Source organism: Triturus cristatus, chromosome 6 (assembly GCF_964204655.1).
Source record: "Triturus cristatus chromosome 6, aTriCri1.1, whole genome shotgun sequence".
Lineage (NCBI taxonomy): Eukaryota > Metazoa > Chordata > Amphibia > Caudata > Salamandridae > Triturus > Triturus cristatus.
Genome location: NC_140589.1, coordinates 387,246,934 through 387,266,521, shown reverse-complemented (window position 1 = coordinate 387,266,521; position 19,588 = coordinate 387,246,934). Strand labels below are relative to the sequence as shown.

General features: G+C 44.3%; 1 protein-coding gene across 1 annotated transcript in view; it reads left to right on the top strand.

Annotated features, from left to right (window-relative positions):
• Nucleotides 1–19,588, top strand: part of SNTG2 (syntrophin gamma 2) — a 1,181,343-nt gene that overhangs the window by 628,624 nt on the left and 533,131 nt on the right. The window contains exon 8 of the mRNA XM_085609593.1: nucleotides 1,041–1,170. Coding sequence (XP_085465719.1) covers nucleotides 1,041–1,170 — 130 coding nt within the window. The remainder of the gene's footprint in view (nucleotides 1–1,040; nucleotides 1,171–19,588) is intronic.

The following is a 19,588-nucleotide window of genomic DNA, read 5'->3' as shown; positions in this document are numbered from 1 at the left end:
TATATGCCCCCTCTCCTAGCCACGGTGTGCTGCCAATGATGGTCAGTCATTATTAGCATACCTAGATACAGACCCTTACATTTAGTTGTTTTGCTCTGTCCATGTAACGCAGAGAAGCTATTGTGTATAACTTTCAATTGGAGTGATATTAAGATTACGAAGTAAAACCTAAATAACACCAACGTTCGCCAGTTGTGGTCATGCATCTGCATGCACACAAACAAGGTTACAGAGAGTTGTGACATAATAAACATTATTTTGAATTAAGGTAATACTTAGGATACAAATGTTTAATGTAATTGTTCTTTCAACACCTATCCCTATGTTATTGTGGGGGCTCCTAATTGTCATTTCTATTGCTAAGAAGATTATTCAGGACGGTATTTCACAAAATTCACCATTTGATGCATTTAGAGATTTATACATTATCCATCATGATTATCCATTATCACAAACGCAGACCAAAAGATTTCTTCTTGAAAAGTATGAATTATAACATGCTGGTTTCATTCGATTATGCCTTTTCGATTTGGCTTTTTTTTTTACAGTGTGCACAATATGAGACTCGTGTATGTCACATTTGACACAAGTGGAGGACTATGAAATTATACTTTTTAAAGGATTATAATGTGATTCTTCTTTGAAACAATGTCTCAGAGTGCATCAGGGTTGACATATTTGAATAATAGTTTTAATTTTCTCATTTCCATTTACAAACATATGTAATACTAAGTAGCAAAGTACTAAGTAGGTAAGCACAGCGCGATCAAAAGCAAGTGTTCACTTTTAACCGTGGAGCTCTGGGGCTCAGTATTTAATGAAAATGTGTTGAAAGTGATAAATGAAACCCTATTTGCAAAGTGCATGAATCATACTAAAGTGTATGTCATCCTTCTTGTTTTGTTAGCTTTTATTTCCCCTATGAAGTCAACAAATATAGGCCTGGGAAATGTTTTTAATTGATGCGAAAGGTTTGAAAAGCAGCGCAGACTCACAGCTACTGACATCTTTCCTCCTGGTGTATTGTGTTCTTGTTGCAGACCGAATTCATTTGAAATGTTGGCTCTTGATGGCGTTAGCTCTGGGATTCTTCAGTTTTATACAGCCCAGGAGAGTGCTGAATGGCTGAGAGCATTATCAACTAACATCAGTGATTTAACACTTGAAAATGTACGTCCTTTTTTCTATTACTCTTTGCTAAGATTTCAAATGTTATGCTTTTTTTAAAGTCTGATACGGTAGGCTTCAGGACTTAGGGCATACCCTCTAATAGAGTTAAAAATAATCAATGGATGAATGTGTTTCAAAAATATGTAAAAATGTGGAATTTTATTGATTTTAATTAATATTATTTAATTATTGTACTTGAGTTTTTTATTTTTTATTTATAGAGGACAATGTGCAATGAATTGACACCAGGCAAGATGATCCCATCACTTTGAGTTCATTTGTGCCATCAAGGTCAGATTTGTATATACGAACAGCAAGGTTTTTAGCATTATTCTTAAGTTCAAAAGATCTTTATTAGAGAGATAAAGGTGTCGATACATGAGAAAAACTAAAGCATAACAGCAATATGAGAGGTAGAATAAGCATGACTATGGAAATAAACATGAGATTGAGAAGTAACAAATAATTGAGGCTATATAACAGAAAGCAGTACAGGAGATAATATGCAATAAAATGAAACATTAAAAAGGGTCAATCAAGGAGGTTTGGAGACCTCCTGCTGAGAGGGAGGCAAATGAGGGCAATTCTGAGGCTAATAGCCTCCTGCATCCTGCTGGTTGAACATGCCTGGTGGCTCTGGAGTTGGATCTGAAGTCCCAGTGGGCTCAACATAATGGGGACCACTTGGACCACATTCAGGTTTCAGAGGAGGCTGCAAAAGAGTAGACCCCTCTACCTTCCGCTTCCAGAGCTAACAGTGGTGACTGATGTGTTCAATTTTGGGCCGGGGTGGCCAAATGGGAGAGGTGGAGATGAGAGGCCTTTGGTTTCCGAAGGAGTCCCGGTTCTATAACTGTCTTTTGGAGCTTAGGACCATCTGCAATGCGTTCAAAGCCTACCTGCTATCAATCCAGGAGAGGCTGGTACAGGTGCTCATGGACAACAGCATTGTCATGTGGTGCTGCAAGAAGCTGGACAAGATAGGGTCAAGGACCCTGTGCCAGGAGGCCTTGAGCCTCTGTAAATGGCCGGGCCACCACAGTAATTTTGTGGTGGTAAATCACTTGGCGGGCTCCCTGAGTACCAGGGCGGACATATTATGCCATCAACACCTAAAAGGTCTTGAGCTGCAGTTACACCCAGAGGTGGTACAAGGTCTCTACTCAATTTGGGAGAACATTGGCTGGATCTGTTCACCATCACCGAAGACATGCTATTTCCGCACTTCTGCAAGGTGGAGTTTCCAAGGTGTCTCTCACCTGGAGACATGTTCTGAATCAAAGGGAACAATGTGCCTTTCTGCCAATACCGCTTCTGCCCTGAGTTCTCAGGAAGATCAGGGCAGACCAGGCCCAAGTCATCCTAGTGGCTTCGGATTGGGCATGGAGAGTATGGTATCCAAAACTCCTGCGCTTGAACGTATGTTCTCCGATCAGGCTTCATCTCTGTAAGGTCCTGCTGTAGCAGCAAGAGAGCAGGGAGCTGCACCTGGGCTTCGCAACCTTCACCTTCATGCAGGAAGATTGACTGGGAACAGTTGAACATTTTGGCTTTCCACCGGAGGTAGTTGATATCATCTTGGCAGCCAAGCACCTTGACAAAAACTATATGCCTGTTGTTGGGACAAATTTGTGGTTCGGTATAGCACTCAACAGGTTGAATCCTTCCAGGCCAAACTGTCTGATGGTATTGTTTGTTCTATTTCGCGTCCAGCAAGTCGTTGCTCTGGGCACAGTTAAGGGTCATCTTTCAGCCATCTTACAGCTGCCTTATTATCAGCCCTCCTTGTTCAAATCATCAGATGTGATGTTATTTCTAAAAGGGCTAAATAACGTTTCCCCTTCTTAATTTGTAATTCCCCAACTGGACCTCAATCTTGTCCATACTTAGTGTACTTCATTCGAGCCACTCAACAGCTGTCCTTTGCGGCTTCTCTCCATTAAAACTGTGTTCCTGATTGCCATCACTTCTGTACGCCCAATGCCATATTAGGGAGATTCAGGCTCTGTGTATTCATCCATCATACACTACCCTCTTACCTTATAGGATGATTCTGCATACTAGAGCCTTCTTTTTGCCAAACGTTTTGATGCCATTCTACATTTCTCAAACCATCACACTCCTGGTGTTCTATGCTATTCTTCACCCCCTCTAAAAAGGAAGAGAGATCCCATCACTTAAACCCAAAAAGAGTGCTCAGTTCCTACATCAATCGTACCAAAGACCACAGGATGGACAATCAGTTCTTTCACCAGAGAGAAAAAAGGCAAAGCTGTGCATAAGTGTAGAAACAGCAAGAGAGTTGCAGGGTTTGGGATATATTGCCTGGTATCTTCACCTCAAAACCAGCCTCACTAGTTACATTTAAGTTTAATTCCATCAAATGGCGGTATAAAATCAACATTTACATTATCTCATTATTTTTTGATTTCTAGTTCTTTCACTTCAGATAGCTCAAAGTAATTCACATCAAAATGTCATCACACTGATCTGAATGCATCTGTATTGATTTATTAAACCCAAACGTACAGCCAGCCCGCATGTGCAGAAGTGTACCATCTGACACTGGACATGTACCCTGAGTTAAGATCTGCTATGCATTGGCAAAGAAGCAGCCTTCAGAAAGCTTGCATGCCCACTCCACCAGGGCCAAAGTTGCTGCCATTGCATTAGCACATAGAGTCCTTGTTGAAAAATGGCCTTCTCTGGAGGGTCACCCAAACCTTTTGCATACCTCCTTCTCTTTTTCTGTTCTCATTTTTGTTAATGTTAGAAGATTGTTCTGAAACTCTGAGCTGCCCGAATTTTTCGCTTTTTTGAGCACCTATTTGTTAAGCTTTTACTGTGGGGGAGCCTCATAAGTTGGGACTCACCCATAGCAAACTCATGATGAAAGAGACTGCATGTGGATTTTACTGGTGTCCCCCTGGCTTGACTTGGCCACTGCGCTGCAGCTGGCGTAAGGGGCACCGGGCTGGTTCCATGCAGACACATGTGCACCTGCATGTGCACACGTGTAGGGGCTGCGCAGGGGAGATTCCTGGCGTGCGCAGCCGAGGAGCATGTGCAGATAGAATGGTGTGGCAGGAGTTATGCAGAGCATGGTGGTGACATGGAATAGGCTCTATACAGTGGGAAGAGACATGCCAGGGAAAGTCAGTGTGCTTTACTATTTTTCACTCCATTATTCTCCTATGAGGATGAGAGCACATGGGCTAGTTTCACTTTCCTAGGGCCTACAAATTCCAGGCATGCACCAAAGTCCACTGTAACTTATGTGAGAAGAAGTATTCTGCAGAGTCCAAAGCCATATTTGCACTGATTTTGGGTCATCCAGAAATGCCATATTTCCCTGAGTCAGGTCATAACCTGGTTGGGGGCTGACCCTGCCAGGCAGAATTAATGACCTACCGAGGTGGCGGTCCCCGGGGCGTGTGGGGAGCTCGAGCCCCCCCACACAGGTATTTTTATTTTTAAAAAAAGCCCCAGGGGGTGGCGGTCCCCGGGGCAGCGGGGGGGCCGTGTGCCCCCTGCACAATAATTAATGAAAGCCCCGGGGGTGGCAGTCCCCAGGGCTTGGGGGGACCTTTGAGGCCCCCCATACATTTTAAAAAGAAGCTCCAGGGGTGGTGGTCCCCGTGGCTGCGGGGGGGCTGTGTGCCCCCCACAAATATTTATATAAAGCCCCGGGGGTGGCGGTTCCCGGGGCTGCGGGGGTCCCCCTGGGCCCCTGCAAATATTTTTGGAGATGGCCCCGGGACTCGGCCCACCCGGGGGATAATTAATAATGAAGCGCGGGAGCCCGCACTTAATTTTTTTTTTTTGCCCAAAATTCACACTGGGTGCGCGAATCCCGGCGATTTAAAAAAAAAAAAAATGATTTTTTGGGGTCCTGGGGGTCCTTGTGGGACCCCCTGAGCAGACCTAGGGGGTCAGGGTGTTTCTACCCTGCCCCCTTTTCTTGTTTTTCGCGTTTCTTTTTCTGTTGTCTTGTGCCTCGGTTCTACCAAGGCACAAGATGGCTGCCAACACTTTCTGGTTTGGAGTGTTGACAGACAATTAGAATAAAGCTCGTGGTCCGGAGGGTCTGCGGATCCTCCACGGCCATAGTTATCACTATCTTCATTTCTTAATTTCTCAAAAACTACTGAACGAATTTACACCATTTTTAAAATGATCGCTTTCTGAGCCAAGCAGTATCTTTTTGCCAAATCTGGTGTAATTCCGCTCAGCAGTTATTGCTATAACGGTGTATAAAGTTTCCTATGGGAAATTGATTTTTTTACCTCTATTTTTTGATTCTCTCAGGAACTACTGAACGGATTTACATCATTTAAAAAAAGGTCTCTTTCTGAGCCAAGGGCTACCTTTTTGCAAAATTTGGTGTAATTCCTTTCAGCAGTTCGCCCTGTAACCTGTTCCAAAATTTCCTATGGGAAATAACATAGAGAAAACACGTTTTGGGACCCTGTTTTTTCTCGGCCACCTCTTGACGAGTCACCCCGAAACTTTCAAGACGGGAGCTGACCGGAGCGCCCCACGAGTTTTGAAAATTTCACGAAGATTCATCAACCGGCGCCAAAGTTATTGGGAAAAGAATGTCACAAATTTCCTATGGATAATAGGTCCTAACTATAACTACCTACTGGCGACTGCCAGTAGATATACATATATATACATTTATAGCATTTATGCCTGAGTTGCTGGTTTCCAAAACAGGTACGGACCACAAAAGTCCTCAAAATAATAAATCAATCCAAGAAATGGTGGTTACTTCTTAATGCCAGTTTATTAACATCACCGAAGTATGTGCAGACAATTGTCCACCCCGGACGCGTTTCGATCACATAAGCGATCTTGATCACCTGACGCGCTGGTGACGGATTCCCATTTTTAAATAAGATGCAACCAATCAATACGTGAATGTAATTAAGCCAACATATATTTAAAAAGACACACACCCCCACAGACTGGAACAAATAATGAAAAGACCGACTTATATAATTCTCATACTTGATCAATAAGTTCTGTTTTATCTGCCCAGTGCCTCTTGGACAACTTATTGTCAATGAATCGGGTGTTTAAATTTAAATATGTCGTACATTATAAACTCGATAAAAAGCCAATTCATTCTATAAGCAAGTGCCCTTACTAGCAGCTCCAAAAATTAAGGACAGTTATATGATTATAATCATGCTCATCTTATTTCATTACCATATACATTTTAAAGAACCATACTAATGAGAATATACACTAAATTGCAGTCATTCAACTATGAACGATAAAATTAACAAAAGAATAATACGGCTAATGCCCATTGATTCATATCTCAAATAGTACATGTCTCAGCTAATATTTCTTAAATACAAGACAAGTGCCTACTGATTCAAGTTGCTTATTCATCAATGTATACTGATGGACTATAAATATATTGCTGTTTGTTACTAATACATCCAATCTAATAACAGTCATAGTATAGAACTAAGGCATGCCAAAAACTTGTTTAAAGTAGATGAAAAATATATTTTCATTGCAGTCTTACATGATCCATGTCTTAGTGGGTGCAACCAATTTGTGCAAAGTGCTGAAATTGTGCAAAGATATATGCTTTAACAATAAAAAAACAATTTAAAAAATGGTAGTGCAGCAAAGGGCATCAATAGTGAATACTGCTCATGTCATGTGTGGCCTTTCAAAGTGACATGGCTAGCGGATATCAGATCTGTTCCCTAGGTTGTTTGAAGTGTATATCAAGCATATGCGCACCAAAAAAGGAAAAGGCGATGGTGTCCCACACAAAACAAACCAAATGCCTGACACTTAGTTGCTAATTATTTAATCTCTATAAGCAACTGGATCTTAGATAAATTCATAAAATGATATCCCTATAGAGATAAGTATGGATAAATGCTTCAGTTTAGACAGTGTATAGTAAATATGAAACAGAATTTATCAAATTTATTATAAAAAAGTGATGTAGGTTTTCACTGGTGTTTAACCCATGCGGTATGCGTGTATCTAACATGAGTATAAAGGAAGGCTCCATCTGTCTTAACTTTTTCTCCCTGTTGCCTCCCCGAAAATAAGGGGGAACAGCCCCAATTACAAAATATGTCAGGTCGCTCAATCTATTATTGTGAACTGCTTTGAAATGTCGCACTACAGGATAGTTCTCATCTGAATTCATAATGGCACGCAAGTGCTGGAGAATCCGATTAAAAACCGGAAGCTTCGTACTGCCTATATATTTCAACTGGCATGTGCACTGTAGTTGATATATAGCAAAATCAGTTCTACAAGTATAATGTTCTTTTATACGGATTGGAATTTCACTGAAGGCTGTGCAATATTCGGACATGTTTAAGCCGAACTTGCATGCTCGACACGACGAGCATTTGAAAAAAACAGATTTAAATAGCCAATTAGTTTTCCTTGTAACTTCCGGGCATGTTTTAACTAAGGCATCCCTCATAGAAGGAGCCCGCCTAAAAGTTATATTAGGCAGTGCTGGTAACAGGAATCTGAGTGTTAAATCCATCAAACAATAGGCCAATGTTTGTATACAATGTGTTTAATGCATTTTTCTTGTTTACTGAAAGTTGTAATGAGACGAATTGCCTGAACCGGTTCAGATGTGGGTTCATTGAGGGTTATAGCATTGAGGCTTTTCCTAGTTTGCAAACAATGGTCCCGTGGTCGAGGGTTGGCTTTATCCAAAGCTTTTAGTAAATTAGAATGTACATACCCACGGACCAAGAACCGGGAAAAAGCCTCCCTTTGGCATCTTTGTAGATCCGACTGTAGACTACAAATACGTTGTATACGGAGAAATTCTCCGTATGGAATGCTGTGTAATAAATGACGTGGATGAGCACTGCTGGCATGCAAGGTGGAATTGCCAGCAGTGCTCTTTCTATGTAGCAGAGTTTGTATATGATTATCAATAATGTATACCTCTACATCCAAAAATTAAACCTTTTCCTTATTGATGCTGGCTGTAAACTGGAGGTTCATGGAGTTATCATTGATGGATGAGATGAACTGATTCGCTTCATTTTCTGTACCATCCCATATGACAAATATATCATCGATATATCTGCCATAGTATTTCACATGATCATCCCAGGCCTGTTTATGTTTCACTTTGAGGACGTGCTCCTCCCACCACCCTACCAAAAGGCAGGCATAGGTGGGGGAAAAACACGCCCCCATCGCAACTCCCCTAAGTTGTTTATGAGGAATTTTATTGAACAAAAAGAAATTGTTGTGTAACATAGCTCTATCATCTGGAGTAACATGTTGTTATGTTCATGTAAGCCAATGTTACGGCTATTAAGGAAGTATTTTACAGCAGCTAAACCTTGTGAATGATGAATACATGTGTATAATGATGTGATATCCAAGGTTATTAACCACCAATCACTATGCCATTCAATTTGGTTGATTTTCATTAAAAAATCCCCAGTGTCTCTTATAAATGAAGGCAGATTGAACATGTGGAGCTGGAGGAAGTAGTCTACATATTTAGATATAGCCTCTAAAACATTATTTCTGGCCGAAATTATTGGTCTCGCTAAGACAGGGGATAATCCCTTATGCACTTTAGGAATAAAGTACATAATGGGGTGGTGGGAAAATCATTTTTCAAAAAAAGAAATTATTTTTTGGTTAACATCCCCTGTCGTTTTCATGATAGTAAACTCTTCATGACAGTATCTTTCACATGATTCAAATCTGCCTTACTCGCTCTAGCATAGCAATTAGTGTCTGTTAGATGACGATCTGCTTCCCTTAAATAATCAGCCCTTGGCCACAAAACTATGTTACCTCCCTTGTCGGCGTTCATCACCACACCATCATGTTTGTTTCGCAATTTATTGATCAGAGCCCAATAATTTCTAACTCGATAATTACACTTTTCATGTCTAGTATTGACAGAAGTATGCAATTTTTTTAGATCATCCACAACCATCTCATTGAAAACATCCACACAGTCTTTGGGCATTAATGGGTAAAAAGTGGATTGAGGGCAAAAAGGACTAGCAGCCGCCATTCCTAAATGAACCCCCAATTCAGAAGTCCCATCCATATTGTCAATTGGATCAGTATCATTGTCATTAGCGAGGGACTGTACAACACTTAAAGTGGGGATATCAGCAGCTGTCAGATTGGATGAGCTGGCAGTGTTACTCCCTGTTGTGATAGGAGGTTTGTTCAGTTAGAAATATTTTCTGAGTTTGATCTTACGAATAAACTTATAGATGGCCCCCCGAGATTGTTTGTATGAAAAATTTGATTCAGGGCAAAAGGACAAACCCAAAGTTAACAGCTGGTTTTCAGCTGTAGTTAGAATGGTATTGGTAAGATTAATGATGGTGTTATCTTGCTGTGTCAGCGATTGCGTCTCCACCATCCTCTGCCCCTGTTGACGGTGGTAGAGCCGCCGCTTGCGCCTCTCCCTCCGGGATTGAGTGGAGTAGCCGGCACGGTGTTTTGTTTCTTCCTGGGGCGCAGAGTGGCTCGCCTGTCCATTGTTAAAAAACTCAGTTGTTACCCCAACGTGTGCTTAATAGATTCCTCTGTGTTTCCTTGCACAGGTACACTGCTAGCACCATCCTCTGAATCATAACTGGTCAGAGAGTCAGAATCCCCTTGAACTGAATTATTCCCACTCTCACCAGGTGCTGGTTGTGCTTTTGTTTGTTCGGTCGATGCATTCTTTTTGACATTGTCAAATTTGCGCGAAAAAGTAAATACTCTGCCGGACATATAGTCATCCCGATCCCGGGCAAACTTGAAGGCTTACAATTTTTTAGCACAGCTGCATGATTTTTTAGTCTTGACACAATGTCCGCTCGACCTTTGGCAATTATTTCTTTCTGTTCGCTGGCCTCAAGGATTGTAATTAATTCATCGATCTCTTTGATGATAACATCCCTATCGATCTCCTCATATTTAATTAGAATGTTCACCATATTCATAGATGCCTGGAGATTATTCGAGGCCCATTCTGCTAACATGTCTGGGTGTGGATTTTGAAATGTTGGAGTTATCATCACCAGCAAACCCTGTGGCACTCTACCAGCATCCCGGTACTTCTCTAGAGATTTTTTCTCCCACCATTTAGTTATTTCATTTCGCTGTAACTTTTCACGTTTTTTTAAAAGTCCTCTTATATCATTGACGTTGTTACTATCTGATGTATTATCAATTGCCCGATTAATGGTTGGCAAATTCACAAAAAGCTCCTCTGCTGCAGCCTCGCGGTCACGCAGCGTGTCTTGGGCTGACATAGTTGCTGGTGAAAATTATGTTGTTGTAGTAACCACCCCCAATGTTGCGGGCTTGTCTTGGATAAAGTGAATAAAAATATTATCCCCCAACCCGTCAATGTCTTTGGCATGAGTGTGTCTCCTTACCGCAGAATGAAATCGATATGCGGGGTCCTCCGACTCCGTAATTAACGCGGACAAACTGCTGATGGCTTCGGAGATCTCCACAAACATTCTGCCTACTTCGACGATGGGGGGCGTGGCTCTCCTACTCCTTCCGAGTCGGTGTGGCAATCGCTCAACGTGATACATTTATATATACATTTTTTGGTTTTCTAATAACTTCGGCCCTGTTTGATGAATCTTCACAACACTTTCCCAGAAAGTTTATCCACCTCAGCTCCTTCGTGAAAAGTTTCGGAGTTATCTGTCAAGCTGGTGCCTAGACAAAAGGAGGGTTTCAAAATGAAAAATCTCCATGTATTTTTCATAGACTTCTTTATGACAAATTCTAGCAAAAACTGCAGAACTGTATATATTGTTCATTGGCCTCGCAAGAGTCCTGTGGGCGTCCTGTTAGAATGTGAAATCGGAAATGGAGCCCTGTGATTGGTTGAGAGGCCCATTTTTTTCAGTGAGCCTTCATGCTCTCTAAGAAGTGAGAGGCTCCCCGAGTTCCACAAGAGCGAGCGCTCTGTTTGGCTGGCTGTTTAAATGTTAACAGTTAAATGACCACCATTACTGTTTACTGTGAACAACTGGAGGTGTTGTGTAAATAAAGTAAAAAAAGCTATATAAGCGGGCAGCAGAAAGGCATGCTGTCCCCTAGATTTTGAGAGGAGGTGTCCAATGGATAACTATTGTGAAGAAAATAAATGTATATTATTTCTTAACATTTTGAATGATTATGTAGTATTTTCGTGGGATCATGAATAGTAAAGAGGAGTAAATTAGTTCTCAATACACTCTATTAGTAGGAATGCTTATTCTTGTTTTTGAGAGGAGGTGTGTAAGAGATAAGTACTCGATGATTAGAATGTTAATTCTTTAAAAAGAAATGTGTTATGATCTTGTGAGACTTCCACGGGAACGTGAAAGTAGGAAGGAGTTGGTCATACACTCTGGCAAGGACACTTGTTACTGTAGGAAGGAGATGGCGTTTATCAGAGTCCACTATTTATGCCCATCAGCTTGCTAAGAGTTGTGAGTAGAGTTGAGACTCTTCCCACAACCTACTATGCACACCCATCATCAAAGAGAGAGGTGCTAGTGAGGAAGACAGTCCCTGGATGCAGCATACTATGCACACCCATTATCCAAGAGAGAGGTCTCAGTGGAAAGTTCAGACTCTCTCCACATACCCTAGCATGCACATCCATCATCTGAGAGAAAGGTCAGTCTCTCCACACAGTGTACTATGAATAGGTGTCATCTGAGAGAGAGTCTGAAAGGAGAGGTTTGTCTCTTGCCACACACCCTTCTGTGTACGCCCATCCTCTGAGAAAGAGCTCTAAAAGGAGAAGTCAGTCAATCTACTACACATACCCGTCATCTGAGAGAGAGGTCTGACAGGAGAGATCTGTTGTTTCCATACACCATACTACACTCAACCATCATCTGAGAGGTCTGAAAGGAAGGGGCAGTCCATGCACACACCCTACTATGCACACCCATCATCTGAGAGAGAGGTCTGACAGGAAAGGTCTGTTGCTCCCTATAGTCACTACTACACACATCTGCATCTGAGAAAGAGGTCTGAAAGGAGAAGCCAGTCCATCCACACACCCTACCACACACACCCATCATCTGAGAGAAAGGTCTGAAAGAAGAAGCCAGTCCATCCACACACCTGTCAGCTGAGAGGGAGGTCTGAAAGAAAGGGCAGTGCATGCACACATCTTACTACACACCCCAATCATCTGAGACAGATGTTTCAACGGAGAGGCCAATTCATCAACACACCCTACTTCAAACTCCTGTCATCTGACAGAGAGGTATTAAAGGAGAGGCTATTCCATCCACACAACCTACTACACATACATGTCCAGTAGTGGCTCCTGGAGGGCGTGCTGCCGGGCAATGACGCAGAGTGGGGGAGGGGCAGGGTAGGGGGTAGTAAACTCCAGAATATGGCCGAACAGAGGTAAGTAAATAAATAAATAAATAAAATGAATTGCTTTGCACGCGCTGCAACGCATTTGGCGATGCAGCGCGTGAAACGAAATTCATTTTATTTATTTATATGTTTAATTACCTCCGTTCGGCCGTATCCCGGAGTTTACTACCCCACCATGCCCCTCCCCTGTCCTGCCCCGCATCACCGCCTGGCAGCACTCCCTCCAGGAGCCGCTACTGTACATGACATCTGAAAGAGAGCTCTAAAAAGAGAGACTAGTCACTCCCCAAACACCCTACTATGAACATCTGTCATCTAAGAGAGAGTTGTGGAAGATTGGCCAGTCCCTACCCACTCACAAATACCCACACCCATCATCTGAGAGAGAGGTCTCAAAGGAGAAGCCAGTCCATCCACAAAATGTCCTTTGCACACCTATCATCTGGAAGAGAGGTCTCGAAGGAGAGACTAGACACTCCTCATACACCCTAATATGCACACCCATCATCTTAGAGAGAGGTCTCAAAGGAGAGGCCAGTCCATCCACACACCTTACTATGCATACCTGTCATGTGAGAGAGAGGCCTCAAAAGAGAAGACAGTTCATGCACACACCCTACTAAGCATACCCATCATTTGAGAGAGAGAGATGAAAGGAGAGGTTAGTCTATCCACACACCCTACTATGCACACCTGTCATTTGAGATAGAGAACTCAAAGGAGAGGCCAGTCCCTCCTCACTCACTACTATGCACACCCATCATCTGAGACAGAGGTTTCAAAGGAGAGACCAGTCACTCCTGATTCAACTTACTATCCACAGCTGTCATCTAAGAGTGAGGTCTCAAAAGAGACTTCGGTCCATCCATACACCCTACTACGAACAGCCTCCATTTGAGAGTGAGGTCTGAAAGGAGAGTCCAATCCCTCTCCACACCCTACTACACAGACCCCTCATTACAGACAGAGGTAGTATCAGAGAGGCCAGTCCCTCACCACACCCTACTATGCACATACATCACCTGAGAGACAAGTGTGTAAGGAGAGTCCAGTCCCTCCCCACACACAAGTATGCACACCCATCATCTGAGAAAGAGGTCACAAAGAAGAGGCCAGTCCATATACACTCCCTAATATGTACACCTGTCAAGTGAGAGAGGTCTCAAAGGAGAAGACAGTCCATGTAAACACCCTGCTATGCACACCTGTCATGTGAGAGAGAGAGGTCTCAAAGGAGAGGACAGTCAGTGTACACACCTTGGTATGAACACCTGTCAAGTGAGAGAGGTCTCAAAGGAGAAGACAGTCCATGTAAACACCCTACTACACACACCCATTATTTGGGAGAGGGATCTGAAAGGAGATGCCAGTCCATAGACACACATTACTACACTCACATGTCCTTTAGGAGAGGGATCTGTAAGGAAACACCAGTCCATCCACACACCCTAATACACACATATGTCATTTGAGAGAGAGGTCTCATAGATGAGGCCCGTCTCTCTCCACTCACAACTACGCACACCCATAATTTGACAGAGAGGTCTCGAAGGAGAGGCCAGTCCATTCACACACCCTATGTTGCACACTTGTCATCTGAAAGAGAGGTTTTAAAAGAGAAGCCAGTCCCTCTCCGCATCCTACTATGCATATTGTGATCTGACTTACAGGCTTTAGCAGAGAGGCCAATCCCTCCCCAGACCCTACTACAGACATGTCATCAAAGAGACTTATGTAATCGACAATCTGAGAGAAAAGTCTCATCAGAGAGGTCAGTCTCCCCCACACTCTACTACTCGGTACTCCTTTTATACTCTGGAAAGCTCTGAATGGACAGGCCACTTATCCCCATACCCTAGTAGTGGAGACTTTAAAGTATAAGTAGGTAGAGGTACAGAACATCTGTATGAAGAGTGAGGTCTCAGCATTGAGACTTATGTGTTTGCACACTGTACTACCCAAACCCAAGAATACAGGACTGTCATCCGTGAGATATATGCTAAATTTTTGAGCTTGCAAGACTCGAGAGAGAGTCAAAGAGTATATGGGCAGAGGCAGGCCTTTGAGTGTGCCTGCTCCTCCGATAGTCTTGCGGTTGCCAGTATTCTAAAGAAAGGGAGTTATAACATGAAATAATCACATATTGTAGCGATAGGGTGGCTTTGACAAGAGACTATGTGTAGAACTGGATGCATTTCTTAATGTTATTAAGGAGGATCCTGTTCCCTTATGCAGTGAAGTTCATTCGATCTCACCTATAGACACCTGGCATTATCAAAACACATATTATTATGATATATAGAGCCCATGCCATGGTCAAGGAGAAATGCCGAAACTGTTTTATTAATATGCTTCCAGGACTTCTCAATCTTAGGAGAAAAACTCTTTTGAACATACACAATTTCTACTGAGGTATTGCCATATTTATCTGTTTATCAGTAGCTTGGCATGAGCAGACAGGCTTATCTCAGAGGCAGTGTGTAAAGCACTTGTGAACACATACAGTAATCAAGTGACAATACTATAGATGGACACCACACAAGTTTTATATAAAAAATAAGTATTCTTTATATAGACTTATCACAAGACCACAAATGACAAAAATCCACAATACTGTACTTAAAATGGAAGAATTAGCTCAGTTCTCTTAAGATGGTAAATGCGACACTTAGAGCTCAATGTACCTTAAGATGCGTAACGCAAGACAACGAAAGTGTTGCATGGACGGTGATACGTTGAAGATCTGGTACAAAGAAAGAAAGATAGCGCTTTCTTCTTGATGCGACACGCTTCCCGGTGATGCGGCGGCGTCTGCTGTGATGTCGATCCTCTTCTCCGGCGATGCGAGGCGCTTCGTGTTGTGAAGCTGCAGTTCGGTTACACGCTTCTTGTTCGCGAGTCATGATTCCAGCTCCATGCGACACGCAGTCCCTCAGAAATCCTCGCAAAACAGCAGGCACTTCCAAAGAACTCTTGGGGAGCTGGTGGGTGAAGTCTGTTGTCCCTGAGACTTCAGCAGGAGGCACGCTCTTTTCTCAAGTCCTTGGAGATCCTTCACAAGTTGAATAATGTGCACACAAAGTCCTTTCTCCTTTCTTTAGCAGTCAGGCAACCACTGCAGACCAATTCCTCAAGCATAGGGATAGTCTCTCCTCAGTCTCTTCTAGACCCACTCCTCAGCAAAGGTTTCTTCTTGTTTCCCAAAGTGATCTAAAGTTCTTGGGTTTGGGTCCCAATATTTATACCCAGTTTCTCTTTGTTCGCTGAAGGCAAACCAGTTCTGGTCAGTCCTGGAGCACTTTGTTGACAAGACTCCTTCTTTTCTTTCAGGGTGCAGGGCATAGACATCAGACGCACCACAGGAGATGGAGCCAGCATTGTGGAGGGAAGGCACATCCCTATTCAGGTCCCAGGTGCAACTCCTCCTACCCATCTAGATGCAGATCTCTCTATTCAGCCCTTTGCTGACTCACCCTGTCTCCTGGAATCCCCCAGCCCCTGTCACTCAAACTCCAGACAAGGAATACAGAGCCTAGCAGAGGCAGGTTTAGATGGTTAGACAAGAAAATACCTACTTTCTAAAAGTGGTATTTTCAAACACAGAATGTTTAAAACCAACTTCACTAAAAGATGTATTTTATCATTCTGGGTTCAGGCATACTAAACTCGAATTTCTACAATGTTCCCTGAGTCATTTAGGATTATAAGATGTAATAATCATACTGCCCATTCTGCCCTATGGGGAACAGATAGCCTTGCAATAGTGAAAAACGAAAATGGCTGTAATTAACTATTAGGACATGCCACAGAGATCCCCCCGACTCAAAGGGAACCTGAGCCACCTTGCAGTGCCTCTCTCTTTTGTCAGCGGCAACAACTGGATAGAATGCATTGGGGACAAACTGCTCTTGAGATACCAGGTGACACTTAACAGCTGTCACACTGGCTCCTGTATCTCTAAGAGCCTCCACTCTATGGCCATTGATGGTCACCCACTGCCTGTATTTCTTAGTGTTATCAGGCGGCTGGGTCCTGGGGACCACCTCACAGTCTCCTAAGGAGACATGGGACATCTCTGCAGGACCCCACCCACCTTTGGCACCCATCTCCTCACCCAGGGCTACACTAGCTATCTGCCAGGGGGCTGCACCAGGGGGTGCTGTCCTTCCAAACTGGCGGCACCTGGGATCATTCGCTCTTTGACCCAGGTCGCACATTTGTAGCATCTCAGGGGTCCCCCTTGAACAGGTGGACCTGTCGGGGCCCCTGACGGTGTCTGGGGGGAGGCTGGGAACCTTTGCCTTGGTTCCTTTGGGGATTAGTTTGGCATCCTGGTTGTGCAGATACCAAGGATTTATAGGTGTAATACAGCCCACCTTTTTCTCCCCTATGGTGAGATGAACCCACAGAGGGGAGTGATCAGAAATGCCCCGTGCCAAGTGTTTGATATCCTGCGTGGTCACGTTGAAGTGGAGAGGCGTGAGAATGTAGTCTATCCTGGAGAGGGTATGGTGTGATCCCGAGAAGAATGTGTATTGCTGGAGGTTTGGGTAACGCCGTCTCCAGAGGTCTGTGAGGCCAAATGCCTCGATAAAGTTAGAGAGCCAGTTTTGCCCAGCACTTATGTCTGGTGGCGGGTGGCGGTCGAGCAAGCCTGACACAACCGAGTTGAAGTCCCCCCCGATTATAAGTTGCCCCTCCGGTAAGGAGAGTAGGAGCGTCCCAAGATCCTTGTAAGATTGCATTTGGAGACCTGGTGGGATGTAGACTGTTAACAATGTAAGTGTGTGTCCCTCCCATTGTCCCGAGATCGCTGCGAAGCACCCCAGTGGGTCAGTCCAGGTGTGTTGGATACTTAGTGGGAGGATACGTCTGAGTAAGATACCTACCCCTCGAGACCCAGATGTGAAGCCAGCGTGCGCCACCATTGTGTATCCCCATCTGTTAAGTGCCTTACAATTGTTTCCGATTAGGTGCGTCTCCTGGAGCAGGGCGACATCAGGGAGGTGGTTCTTTATATGTTGGAGCACAATACTTCTTTTTATCTTGTCTCCCAACCCGTTGACGTTCCAACTCAATAGTTTCAGACTTTTATCCCAGTGCGTACTTATTGTGACAATATACAGTTCTGCACAACCTGCAACATATGTAGCACTGCCGAATTGCAATATATTGTAGCTTGCATGACCAAAGTGTATTCCCCCTGTTCCCTCCCTTCCAAAACCAACAAAAATAGTGCACAACACATTCAACCCTTAAACCTCCCCCACTCCCACACCCCTCCCTGCTACCCTGCCAAGTAGGTTTTAAACTACACACATCCCCAACTAGCAGAGTGCCTATCACCCTAAGAACTAGTCAACAGTGATGTGGGGAAGTGAGCTAGTACCAAATCTGGCAGCTAGAGGCCCCCCCTTTTACTTTACGAAATTTGCCAGGTTTGAGACCCCAGGATAGTATCAGTCCCATCGCAAACAACACTGTTTCTACCCCCTTTTCTGCAAGGAACCTGCATTACCATTGGCGATGCAAAGTTTATGAGTTCCGTACACCCCCAGCGCCACCAGGAGTTGCCAAGATTTGAGGTGCCACCATTCTACTGGTCCATGCCTTATGGGCCACCCCCTTACACTTTATCAACAAGACAAATTATACATTACGGTTTGTCGATATAGTCCCTTCAACTCCAGTGCAGGAAACCAGGTTCAGTCAGTCGTCTCTGGGTTGCCGGCAATCCCGGGCTACTTGATCTTGATCTCCAGGAACGCAGGCTGCGTCTTTCTGTGTCTGATCGTTCACCTGTCGATTCCGACGAGTGGGCGTGAGCCTCTCTCCAGTTGCCCGCCGCTGCCTTTTTCTGTACTTCCTTCCCATCCAGCCAGTCCTGCACCTCTAGCGGGGTGGTGAAGAAGAGTGATTTTCTGTCCGCTATTACTTTGAGCTTCGCTGGGAAGAACATCATATACTTGATCCCTCTTTGTCGGAGTGCTGCCTTCACCCCCTCAAAAGAGCGTCGTTCCTGCTGGACTTTAAGCATAAAATCCGGAAAGAATCGGATAATCGAATTTTTGTATTGCAGATCTCCCTGGACTCGAGCTGCCTGTAATATTGCGTTGCGCTCCCTATAGTTGTAGATTTTGGCAATGATAGTTCTGGGGGCCGCACCCGGTTAAGGCCTGGGGATCGGCGCCCGGTGCGCCCTCTCAATGGTGAAGAGTGAGGAGAGCCGCTTCGGTTTGAGATGATTAAGGATTAGATCTTCCATGCTCGGCCCTTCCACGCCCTCCGGGACCCCAACCACTCTGATGTTACTTCGACGGACCTGCCCTTGTTGATCTTCGAGTTTCAGAGCCATTTGACGGTGTTGGTGAATCAGGGGGTTAACCCGTTCCTCGAGCTTTTTTGTAGAGGTCTGAAGTTCCAGGACATTAGCTTCATTAGTTTTAACTTTGTCCGCTGTTTTGTTCATTTCGGCTCTCATCAAGTTCATTTCAATGGACATTTTGTCAATTTTTGTTTCGAGGGTGGTCCCCAGCCCCTGGATAGCAGCCATTATGGATGTGAGAGACGGTTCACCGGTACCAGGCTGGTCCCCCTGAGCTCCCTCATCCTGCGGAGTTGACTTCGGGACAGCATATTTATCTAGTTTGTTAATTTGCACTGCTGTTGTGCCCTTGGGCTTCATTGTATACTTTTACTGATCAGGGCCACACCGCAATAGGATGGCGCCTCTCCTCGCGAGGTTATGTCTCCGTCGTGAAACGCTGTAGGCCGTGTGGGCAGTAGCCTCCTGCGACCGCAGTCTGCGGCCGCTGCGCCAGGATGTGTGGCAGGAAGAGTATCCCCCCCGAGGTCTCCAGGGGTGTCCTCACTTATTTGCCAGGTAGTGGTTACTGCCCCCCGTCTGGTGAGCAGGCAAAGTGGTCCAGGGCCTCTGGAGACAAGCCAACCCTCACAGCGTTTGTCACATCCGCAGGTACCGATAAAGACTCGCCGCGTCAGTTTGTAAGCCTGTTGCTCCCGAGTCCAG